Source organism: Nothobranchius furzeri, chromosome 4, assembly GCF_043380555.1.
Source record: "Nothobranchius furzeri strain GRZ-AD chromosome 4, NfurGRZ-RIMD1, whole genome shotgun sequence".
Taxonomy (NCBI): Eukaryota; Metazoa; Chordata; class Actinopteri; order Cyprinodontiformes; family Nothobranchiidae; genus Nothobranchius; species Nothobranchius furzeri.
The window spans coordinates 13215006-13226871 of NC_091744.1; the positions used below are offsets into that span (position 1 = coordinate 13215006).

An 11866-nucleotide genomic window follows, 5' to 3' on the forward strand; every position below is an offset into this window, starting at 1 on the left:
TCCATTTGGGGGAATGTGTGCTGTAATTAAAGGGAACCATAAATAATATTAATAATCATTTATAATATTTAGGGATGCACCAGCAAGTGATGGCCCTCAACACCACAAGGGATGCATTTATTATACTACTACTACAACAACTAATAATAATAATAATAATAATAATAATGATGATAATAATAATGATAATGTTTAAGATTAACATTTATTAATATTTCATGTCTCTTTAAGACCTTATTAAAATGATAGGGTGACTTTTATGTTTGTAGCTTGACTCCTTATAATAAAACTGCGGGTAGTAGCTTAGGCCTTTTTTCTTGTATCTTTGTCCAGTTTGCAAGCATCTCATCTTCACTAAAGTCTACAGATTTGGTTGGTTCTGAACTTTAGAATAAAGTCCCGTTAGCTTCTCCATGGCGACCGTCATGACTGACCGAGTCTACGTCACCTCTCAGAGCTCGTCTAGTTCTGACAAATCCATCATGTCCACCATTAACCTGACTTTGCTTCTGAAACAAAGCGGAGCAGCCATATTGGCGCGTACACATCACCCAGCAGTTGCATGATGTATGAGTTTCCCTGACTGAACTGTCCTGTCCTCCGTCCTCTCTCAGATGACATGGCGTCCTCAGTACCGCAGCTCCAAGTTCCGCCATGTGTTTGGGAAAGCTGCCACCAAGGAAAGCTGCTATGACGGCGTGCCCATCACACGAAGCGTCCAGGACAACAACTTCTGCGCTGTCAACCCCCGTTTCCTGGCCGTCATCACCGAGTGCGCCGGGGGAGGGGCCTTCCTGGTCCTGTCTGTCCATCATGTGAGTATCAACTCCTCAGTCAGTCTCCTGGAGGAGCAGCTCCATGACACGTGCTCTTCTCCCACCAGCATGGTTCTGTTTCACAAAAGTTATTTTAGTAAAGTTATCTCATCCGCTCATGTTATCGTTTAAAGTAAAGCTCTCCAAAGAAAACTTCCTGATTCAGGTGAATTTACCATTTTGCTGCTTATCTCCAGATCTGAATGCCTCGTTCTGAGCGCCTCCCATCACCAGCCTCCTGGCATGCTGAGGGATTACGTCCGAGCTCAGGAATGACATAACTCATCTTTTTGACCTCCTCTCCCTCTTTTCTGTTTCAAGGAGGTGAAGCTGCAGTACCCCCCCCCCCCACCCCCCCACCCCCCCCAAGCCTCTCTGACTTTGTAGTTTCCTAGCAGCACGGCTAAGGACACCCTTTGCTCTACCTGCAGTAGTCCAGCCTGCAGGTGTGAGCGTTGGCTGAAAGAATGCCTCATTCCTACATAATTAACCGTCCCGCTCAAGCAGAACATTTCAAGTGACTTTTTCCTTGTAATAGGATCTTCAGATATGAAGGATTTGTCATTAACATTTAGAGTAATTCCATTTTCAGTTTGAGCAGTTTGAGGTTGGTGCCGTGCACACATGGACGGCATGTCCAAGCCTGCAGAGATCAACTCGTCCTGTTCAGCTACTTTCTCTTTCTCTCTCTCTCTCTCTCTCTCTCTCTCTCTCTCTCTCTCTCTCTCTCTCTCTCTCTCTCTCTCTCTCTCTCTGCATCTGTCTGACCTTTCTATGTTTTATGTATATATATTAAGGGTTGTTCAAACCCATGTTTAAAAGTTCTGCAGATTACTTGTATAGGAATAAAAAATAAAAAAAAAAGTCTGTTTTGGCTCCACATGGAGCTGTGGAGTCAGATAAATGCCCATAAGGGATGTTATAAGATTTACAGGTCTGAAAGTGAAAAGCAGGTGTGAGTTAGGAGACAGAAATGAGCTTGTTTTCTCTCGACTTCCCTCACAGACAAACCATGGCGCTATGTGAACATGTTCATCACTTTATTGGAGCTACAAACACGTCCTATAGGTAGTTCAGATGGTAAAACATTCATCCACCAATCAAATAAGAGCTGTTTTATATTAAATTATTCTCAGTAAATAAATGTAATGAAAATTATGTTTATTTCTGTCACTTAAATCATAAAAATACATCCAATTGGGATTGATTTGTTTTCTTCTAACCCTAACTGGTAAATGGTTATCACCCAGTTAAACCCAGCCTTCTTTGGAGCTCCATATCACAGGTGGACTTCAAAATAAAAGCATCTTTCAAAGATTAAATGGCTCACTGGAAGTTGAACTTTATGTGCCTGAACTGGCATTTTATTCTATTTTACAGTTTTCATACGATCCTGGTTTGTTCCATGACCTGTTCACCTGTGTGGTGATGTCATACTCTCCAAACCTTTTTAGTCATTATTTCCAAAATAATTGTGTAAACTCTTCTCACTCCCACTGAGATTTCTGGAATATTTAACAACCAGCTCATCTTTAGCAGAACACGCTGAGGACATAATCCAACCTTTTCAATTGGAAAACCTCTAAAATATGCAGCAATGTGCCCTTGAGGACCAGGGGCGGTTCTAGGGTGGGTCTAAGGTGGGCCAGTGCCCCCCCATTCTGCCCCCCCAATGAAGTTTGAATGAATTTTGATATTTTTGTGATAATTTTGCTCAATGCAAGATGTGGAATCAAAGTATGAATGATAAAATGAATTTATTTGCGCTTTAAAAGAGAAGCTGAGACAAAAACTTTCATGTTGTTACTGAGACAGATAACCAAGATATCAAAGTACTTTTGCAAAATAGTTGTGAAATTTTAATTTCTGGCTGTAGATACATCCGAAATCTTTACATTCCCTACAGAAAAACATCATCCATCATGTGATGGCTCTGCTCTTAAGTCTTTACGCTGCACCACTTCTAGGATCGATGGCTGCCATGATGGAGAAGGACTCAGACATGCTTTAGAGTCAGCATTGAGAAACCATTAGCAGGATTGCTTTTTAATGCAATTTCCCCATTCAGATTTTACATCACATGTCCATCTTCCACAGAGAGGATTCCTCTCTTGGTATAAAAGGAGAACATAGATTTTAAACTGTCACTTTAACTGGTGTCATTCTTAACCCACAGATTAGCAGGTGATTTGTTTTCAGAATAAAGTGGCATAAAACCAGTAAAAAGCAAATCTTTCATCTGCAATTTCTGGTTTTAAAACGCTTGTCCAGGACTGTTTGCATAATTTTAATGAACCGTTTTTGTCAAGTAGCAGACATATAACAACACAAAGCATGAAGTAAAACAGTCAGAGAATTGATAAAGCTGCTTGAATGAGAAGCGAAACATCTTCAAGGAAACAAAGGAGTCCAGTTTCCTTCACTCAAACCTGCTGAGTGAAACAGAACATGATAAGTGGAGGGTAATAATGTATAAAAAGGTTTTATATAACTATTCGTCTTCTTGTTGGAGCCCGATTTTAAACCTTGTATGCTTTTTCGCATTTTAACCTTTAACGTTTTGATTGATTTATTTGTGTAACTTTATCTCACTTAAGACTAGAGTGACAAAAACGCCAGACAAGGCATTTATACCTGCTCAGTGGCCTAGTGGTAGTGTGTCTGCCCTGGTACTAGGAGATTAGGGTTCGATTCCTGGTTGGGTCATACCAAAGACTTTAAAAATGGGACCCAATGCCTTCCTGCTTGACACTCGGCTTTAAGGGTTTGGATTGGGGGTCAACTGTGGAGATGAATTTCACCAGAGTGATGATGACTATGAGACTTTGACTTTATCTTTATGAAATAATAATTCAGAATTAGGATTGTTGAATCTTTGACGGACAAACCATAAAAACTTTGACTTAGATTACGATCAAATGTCACCAGGTCCCATACGCTTATAAAAGTTACAAAAGAGCTAAATACTTTACCTAGCCTGGTCGTCTTCGGAATATGATTTCTAATATTTGTGTTTTTGTGTCAGACAGGTAAAGTGGACCCTCACCACCCTCGAGTATCGGGCCATAAAGGCAACGTGTTGGACGTCAAATGGAACCCCTTCAACGATTACTGCATCGCCTCCTGCTCAGAGGATTCCACGGTTCGTACACACACACACACACACACACACTGGAATCTGAGTTATGAGGAAGATGGTTTTATTGCCTTTCGAGTTGTCAGAGCGGTTTAACACAAAATCATTCTGACAGGACTCTAAAGTTTGTCCTGTTACTTTTCTCTCTAGTGGTTGTTTTTTTCCTTAATTTATTTGTTTTCTGTGTGTGTGTGTGCGTGTGCGTGCGTGTGTGTGTGTGTGTAGGTGAAAGTTTGGGAGATCCCTCCTCACGGCGTGCTGAAGAACCTTACGGTTCCGTGCAAAGAGCTGCAGGGTCACAGTCGCAGGGTGGGCCTCATCGAGTGGCACCCGACAGCTAACAACATCCTCTTCAGCACAGCTTACGACTACAAGGTGACACAAACCCCACCTGCACACCTGCGGCCCAATCTAGATTTGCTTCCAGCTTCTTTCTTAAATCACAAAATGAAGAGACTCTCAAACAGCTCCGGTGTGCTTTCACACACACAGCTGTGTTAAACGGCGTGAATTCCTTTGAGATATAAACAGAATGTGCTATTGTTGTGACCATTACAGCACGCCTCTAGATCCAGCTTCAGGCGTTAGCTTATTGACCAGAATGACATTATGGCTGATCATCTTCCTAGCATTGGTAATAAAAACGGACCATTAAGAGATATAATCTAGGTCGTAACCTTCCACGTTTTAAAAGTCTGGTTCAAACTTGTGTGTGTGTGTGTGTGTGTGTGTGTGTGTGTGTGTGTGCGTGTGCGTGCGTGCGTGCGTGTGTGTGTGTCCCTCCAGGTGATGATCTGGAACCTGGACTCTCCAGAGCAGGTGATGAAGAACCCGGTCCGGACCATCAGCCACCACACCGATGTGGTTCTGTCCATGTCCTTCAACACAGATGGCAGCCTCTTCGCCACCACCTGCAGGGACAGGAAGGTCCGGCTGATGGAGCCTCGCTCGGGGAACTTGCTGCAGGTATGCTACACATTAATGCGTGCAGTCATTGATCTTAGGTTGCTTCCACCTTTGAGTTCAGCTCAGGAGATCAGCACAAGCGTATCAGGAAGTAGCTTGTTTTTCATCCAGCTGAAGATTGAAACAAATTGTTTTTGTTTGCTAAAGGAAATCCAAACAGAGATAAATCTAGTGAGCTAATCATGGACTTTAGTTTTGCTAAATGAACTTATTGAACTTTAGAGTTTTTGGTCCGGTGTTGTAGGAGCCTCACAGCCGGGTGTTAGCTGGAGTCTCCATGGCTGCAGCACCGCGGCACTCATCCAGCACCACACAGCCAAAACTGACACCTTAGTCCTGGCCTGGATCACAGCGGGCTGCTCAGACCTCTGGGTCAGCAGCCACTGAAGCACACCCACTTTTAATTTAGTCCGCTGTCACTTTCTGTTGAACACTTTTGCTCAGAGACAATAAAACGCCGCAGCAGAAAAATAGATATTTTTATTTTATTTTAAACCTGTTGTGTGGAGATGTTTTCACAAAACAATCCATCATATTTACTTCAACCATCAGGTCTTTCAGATGGGAGACCTTCACTTTTTGTTGTCTTTTCTAACCCTTTTTTGCAGGAAGGTAACTGCAAAACACACAAAGCCAGTAAGGTGCTGATTCTTGGAAACATGAAGATGCTTTTGACGTCTGGCACCTCGCGCTACAACGATCGACAGATCGCTCTGTGGGATCAGGTGAGACCTGCTGCCCTTGGGCCCGTTTACAAATATTTATCTGTTCTGCTGCTCTGAGCTTGGGCATTTTCTGTAGATTATTCTTAAATACATCATGACAACTCAGACAAAACTGGCTTACTTCTGTTCTTGTGAAGAAATGTGGATTATGACTCGATTCTGCTCATCATTAGCTCCACGGGACCCCACGTTCCCTAAAGAGGACATCAGCTTCTTCTGCTATAATTCTGTTTGGACTCATTTATTATTTAGGGAGGCTGGATTTTATTTAAAATGTTTTATTTTGACTTGTTAAGAGACTTTTATTCTTAACTACTAGATATCCAAAAACAAAGATTTGTTTTTAAAGGGGACATACAATGCAAAACTCAGCTTTTGCATCCTTTTGTGCTGCCATGTGGGTCTTCACTGCCTCTATTACCACTCTAAACATGAAAGAAATCCATCCATACGTTCTTTGTCAGTGTTTGGTTTTAGGAATTATGTGCCTAAAATAAGCCAATTCAAAAAGTCCCCATTTGTGATATCACAAATTAGGATAGAACCGCCTTTCATGTGCAAGAGAGAGCTGCGGCCGGAGGAGCAGTGGCTCTCCCCAGAGCCCCCCTGGATATCAGAGATTCTCAGCTTTCAGCAGCCTGAGTGGGGGAGGGGGGAGCGTGTCCAGCTCCAGATTGTTTTCTTAAAGTGACAGAGCCCTGAAACGGCTCATTCTGGAAGGTACTGAAAATGCTAAGAATAAAACAACTGAAATAGCTTTATGTGAGAGGGATTTAAAGTTAAAGTCCCATTAGTTGTCACACACAGGTGTGTGTGCAAAATTTGTTCTCCGCATTTGACCCATCCCCTGGGGGAGCGGTGAGCAGCAGACACAGCCGCGCTCGGGAACCATTTGGTGGTTTAACCCCCCAATCCAACCCCTTAATGCTGAGTGTCAAGCAGGGAGGCATTGGGTCCCATTTTTTCAAAGTCTTTGGTATGACCCGACCAGGAATCGAACCCCTGATCTCCCAGTCTCAGGGCGGACACTCTACCACTAGACCACTGAGAAAAGATTTAGTGCAAAGAACGTTGGTTACGTATTATAACCCCAGATTCTATGAGTCTAGTCGCAGCCCTTAAGCTAGCTGCTATTGGAAGGATGATCTCAATTATTATTTTTCTTTGTAATTCTTATTTTCTGTTCTCTGTAATATACTTTGATTTTTAAAGTATCCTTGCTTGTTTTGTCTCCTTGTTTTAATTTACTGAACCCTGGTTTCATTGGTGATGAGATTTAGGCCCCCTCACCAGATACTGAAATCATTCCAGGTGTGTAGCTTCAGTGTGATGTGCAATGCTGCCATCTAGTGGACAGATAATAACTAAACCTCTCATCAGTTTACCTGAACTTGCCACAGTTTAAGATGAAATAAATTCAGAGTTGCACCTTTCCCCACGCAGCGCTCTGACCACACCCGGGAGTCTGCACTGTGAGGGGTGGGTGTGCATCGTGGGCGGGGGATTAAAGCAGAACATGGATTAGAGATGAAGCACTCAGTTTTAATTCAGCTCTTCTACAGCTGTGGATTAAAATGATTCAGTAGTTTCATATCAGGGGGATTTTCTTGTTTGTTGTGCATTTCATTTTTCGTAATCTTCGTGTGTGTTTGTAGGACGATCTGTCGGGGCCCTTGTTGCAGGAGAACCTGGATGGTTCCTCCGGGGTCATTTTCCCTTTCTACGACCCTGACACACACATGCTCTACCTAGCTGGCAAGGTAAATCCAAAACTGATTCATAATCCAAAATACTGCATCAGATCTTGTCTTCACAAGAGTTTCACTGTTTCACAGGGTGATGGAAACATCAGATATTATGAGATCAGCTCAGAAAAACCCTACATCCACTTTCTAACGGAGTATCGCTCACATGTACCTCAGAAAGGATTGGGTAAGGACCACACACATGGACGTAATTTTGGGGGGACAGGGGGGACATGTCCCCCCCACTTTTTCCAAAGTCAAATTTTGACCCCTGCACTTTTTAACCATCCAAAAACAATATTACGCTATATTAAATTGACACTGATTGAGCTCTAGGACCAAGCAGAAAACAACCGTTTGTGTTGAAGCCTGTTTCCCATCAGATAACTGTCCTCCAACCCCCCCCCCCCCCCCCCCCCCCGGGTCCCCCCCACTTCTAAAGTGAAAATTACGTCCATGACCACACACACACACACGTTTAAAAGTCTCAAACTTTAGGAAAAGTTACACAAAGTTCTCATGCGAGCTTCAAGTTTGGAAAACATCTGGTTGACGTTCCTTTCACCTGTAAGCAAATAACCCCATCAGTATTTGAATAAGCAAATCAGGTAATGCTGTTCATCCTGAGCAGGTGTACTCCTGTTCAGCTGTGTAAAATCTTATTGTTCTAGACACATTTACTCTCTCAGCCTTTCAGATGATTGACAGATTTAATGTGGACTCTATGGATATACCATTAGAACATCCATGAACAAATTCCACGGCATGTTTTAGTTCTGTAGATTTCAGAAGAAACATTTTATTTAAACTAATGCTGCTGCAGTTGCCTGGTTTGAATTGATTTGAAGCATTAATTTGTCTAGTTCAGGTGCAAATTCAAGGAAGATTCAAAATTTGAGTCAGTGTTAGCCAAGGAATGAGGCTTATAAAACAGCTTCCTGTGGTCATTCTTCCAATGGTGGGGGGTTTATAGACGAGCATTATTTAGATTCCACGAAAAAGAATTCCTGCATGATTGAAAGATAGCTTTTTACCATCTGCTACGATCTGACGGAAACACAGAAATAAGTGTTTGTTATGTTGCTAAAAGAAAGCTCTTGGGGGAAATATGATGGATGTGCCACAAAAATGACCAAAACAAAAAATGGCTATTAAGGATGTAAGAAAGTATCAATACACTGAAATATTGCAATATTCCGTGTTATGATACAGAATAGATATTTATAAGCTGTGTATTGGATTTTTTAATTGAGAATTTACACGCAAGCATTTCTTGTATTTCTTTTGTGCAGTGCAATTAAAACTCCAACCGCTAGGTGGCAGCAGTTTTTACTGCTTTCATTCTGACAGAACAATTAAAATGTTTCGATAACTCTGGATGTGTCTTGGAAGGGTCTGGTCTGATTTTTTTCGATTAAATTAACTATTAAAAATAGAAAATATTGTCTTCCTTTTAGTATCACAATATCTCTAATCATCTCCCCTGATATGTCTTATCGCCAAAGTCTCCTCCCTTTTCAGTCAGCTCATGGGTCCCCAGAAGAACGAAAGAATGAATGCAGGTCAACGGGGCTAAAAACGTTATTTTCGAATAGGGATGCACCGATACCGATACTGGTATCGGTAAAAGTTAACCAATACCAGGAACCAATACCAATGCAGTTGCTTGAAAATGGCTTCACTGTAACTTTTCATTTCTGTTCACCTAATATTTTAGTTTTGTGATGATTTCCATTCATATATTTTACTTTTTATCTACCTCACAGTCTTTTCCTGTTGAAAGCAGAGAAGAAAATAAAATCTGTATTCCAAATCATTGCATTTTTTTGTGTGGTGGAAGTATAGGTATCGGTAATCGGTATCGGCGAATATTCAGATCCAAGTATCGGTATTGTATAAGTTTGGAAAAAAGTGGTATCGGTGCATCCCTATTTTCGAAGCCTCTTTGCCTTAGGCCCTGGATCGCACATATGTTGTACTGCAATTTAAATGAAAAGTAATGATGGGTGTTTCGACCACACCAGTCACGTACTCAGCTTGTAACAGTTTGTAATTAGCATGACTACACACCAGGAATCGGCACGTTGCATATGTTACTTCACCACATAATCTCCTCCCCCCACCATAGCTGCTACTTACCAAAAGACCAGATTTATGGTGGTTCTTTCCTCCTGTGGGAAGTTTGCATAATTTACAGCCCTTTTCCCTCAGTTTTCTCCGTGTCTGGTTCGATGATGTTACTTTCGTGAAGCGCATTTGTAGTCCTGGACTTATTTTCACACAAAACCTAAGATAGTGTTTCCCCTGTTCAAAAATAAGTGCGTTCTTGGTATCAAAATGTGTCTTTAAAATTCACGGACATCATATGTAAAATGCATGGCACAAAACAGGTGTAATTGGAAATAATGTTTTTAGCCCCGTTGACTTGCATTCATTTTTTCGTTCTTCTGGGGACCCATGATGCGGAAGTAGATGGGCGTGACTTAGGCTCCCTATACACACCCCTAGAGGCTATGTTTCATACAAATGACCATTATTAATATTATTAATAAATGTAGTGTTGTACAAGTGCACAAGCTTAAAATGGAGCAATATATTCACCAAGGAACTCAATGGGGTCACACTGAGGTCAAGTAAAGCGTTTTATGCCTTCTTCCAGGTGTGATGCCAAAGAGAGGTCTAGATGTGAGTTCCTGTGAGGTTTTCAGGTTCTACAAACTGGTGACCATTAAGAGTCTCATCGAGCCTCTGTCAATGATTGTACCCCGCAGGGTAAGAGCTGAACCGTTTAAACCAAACAACAAACACACCCTCTTTATGGGCTTGAATTTAATGGGACACCTGCTTGTGGACCTGTCTTTGTAGTCGGAGTCATACCAAGAGGACATCTATCCGATGACGGCTGGAAACAGGCCAGCTCTAACTGCGGACGAGTGGCTCAAAGGCATCAACAAAGGTCAGTGTGTGAGACACTTTCAGGTAGATTAAGCTGTTCATCTGTTTTTGATTAACTTGTTGAAACTGAATGTTTGTTTTTTTCTGCTGTTGAGCAGGAAAAGACTATTATAATGAACATTTTGTGTTGTTTTTTTTCTAAAAAAAACCGAGATCCTCACATTTCTCCTGTCTTTGTAGGTCCATTGTTGATATCACTGAAGCCTGGAAGTGAACTACCGGAGTCTCAGTTAGAGACAAATGGGCTGAGTAACTCCCTGGATGCTCAAAGGTTTCAGAGTAGACCGGGAAATCTGCAGCTCTCATACATTCAGGACCAACTAGAAGCCAAAGACATCCAAAAAGGGCGCCCCGAGGACGACAGGAGTCGAACAGCTGTGAGCAACAAGGAGGACCTCGCTCTGTGCTCACCTCCCAGGACAGAGAATGAGGTACAGAATGGCTTTGTTTTCATACCCAAAGGCTATGGTCAATAATAACCATATTAATACAATTTTAATAGAAAATAAAATTTAAATATGTCAGATAGTTCAGTTCTACCCCCCTATTGTTTTATCCACTTATGACACTGCCACCTCTGTATTAACAAACTGGCATCCTGTTTGAAAAACTCACATCTGTACATTATCAGATAAAATCGTTTTTTGTCCATTATTGCCAAAAGTTTTTTTTATTTTTCATGTTTTATTTACCTACAAGAAAATCGTACTTACCCTGTTTTGACCTTTCTCAGTGGCCTAGTGGTAGAGTGTCCGCCCTGAGACTGGGAGATCAGGGGTTCGACTCCTGGTCGGGTCATACCAAAGACTTTGAAAAAAATGGGACCCAATGCCTCCCTGCTTGACACTCAGCATTAAGGGGTTGGATTGGGGGGTTAAACCACCAAATAGTTCCCGAGCGCGGCTTGTCTGCAGCTCACCGCTCCCCCAGGGGGTGGGTCAAATGCAGAGAACAAATTTCGCACACACACTTGTGTGTGTGTGACAACTAATGGGACTTTAACTTTAACTTTAGCAGGTCTAAAGACATAAAAAGCTTAAAGGTACAATAATTAATAATTCGACATTATAATAATCGCAAAACTGTCTAATGTCTCAATCAAGTTGGAAGGAAGGTTACTCAGCCGGCTGGAGGGTTGTCAGTTTTTCTCCTTTCACAAAGGCCAAAGAGGGACGTAGTCATTGTGTACAATCTGCAAGCCCGCGGGGTTGCTTAGTTTGCGCTAGCTAACATTGTAATTCAGTACTGGCTGGTTCAGCAGTGTTTTGAAAAGAACCTAAGTCAGTAACAGGTGCTACCAAGAAAATGTTTCTTGTACCCCTAAGAAGCCACGACAACCTATAGTTCTACTCTAATGTCGAGGAAAGAAGGTTGGAGACTAATGTTGAGCTAATAATGCTAATGGTGAAACACTAACAGCCAGCTCTAAAAATGTCTCAAACTCCTTTTTCAGTTACCAACAACTCAATATTACAATGAAATGTATCGTTTTCTCATCAACTTACTGTGTATGACCCGTTTACT

General features: G+C 41.8%; 1 protein-coding gene across 2 annotated transcripts in view; it reads left to right on the forward strand.

Moving 5' to 3' along the window:
- The window catches only part of coro2aa (coronin 2Aa), a 65045-nt gene that overhangs the window by 47665 nt on the left and 5514 nt on the right, over positions 1-11866 (forward strand). For both annotated transcript variants that reach the window (XM_015965334.3, XM_015965343.2), the window contains exons 2-11: positions 615-815; positions 3841-3957; positions 4177-4326; positions 4738-4917; positions 5526-5642; positions 7298-7402; positions 7478-7574; positions 10047-10159; positions 10253-10343; positions 10523-10773. In XM_015965334.3, the coding sequence (XP_015820820.1) occupies positions 615-815; positions 3841-3957; positions 4177-4326; positions 4738-4917; positions 5526-5642; positions 7298-7402; positions 7478-7574; positions 10047-10159; positions 10253-10343; positions 10523-10773 (1422 nt within the window). The remainder of the gene's footprint in view (positions 1-614; positions 816-3840; positions 3958-4176; positions 4327-4737; positions 4918-5525; positions 5643-7297; positions 7403-7477; positions 7575-10046; positions 10160-10252; positions 10344-10522; positions 10774-11866) is intronic.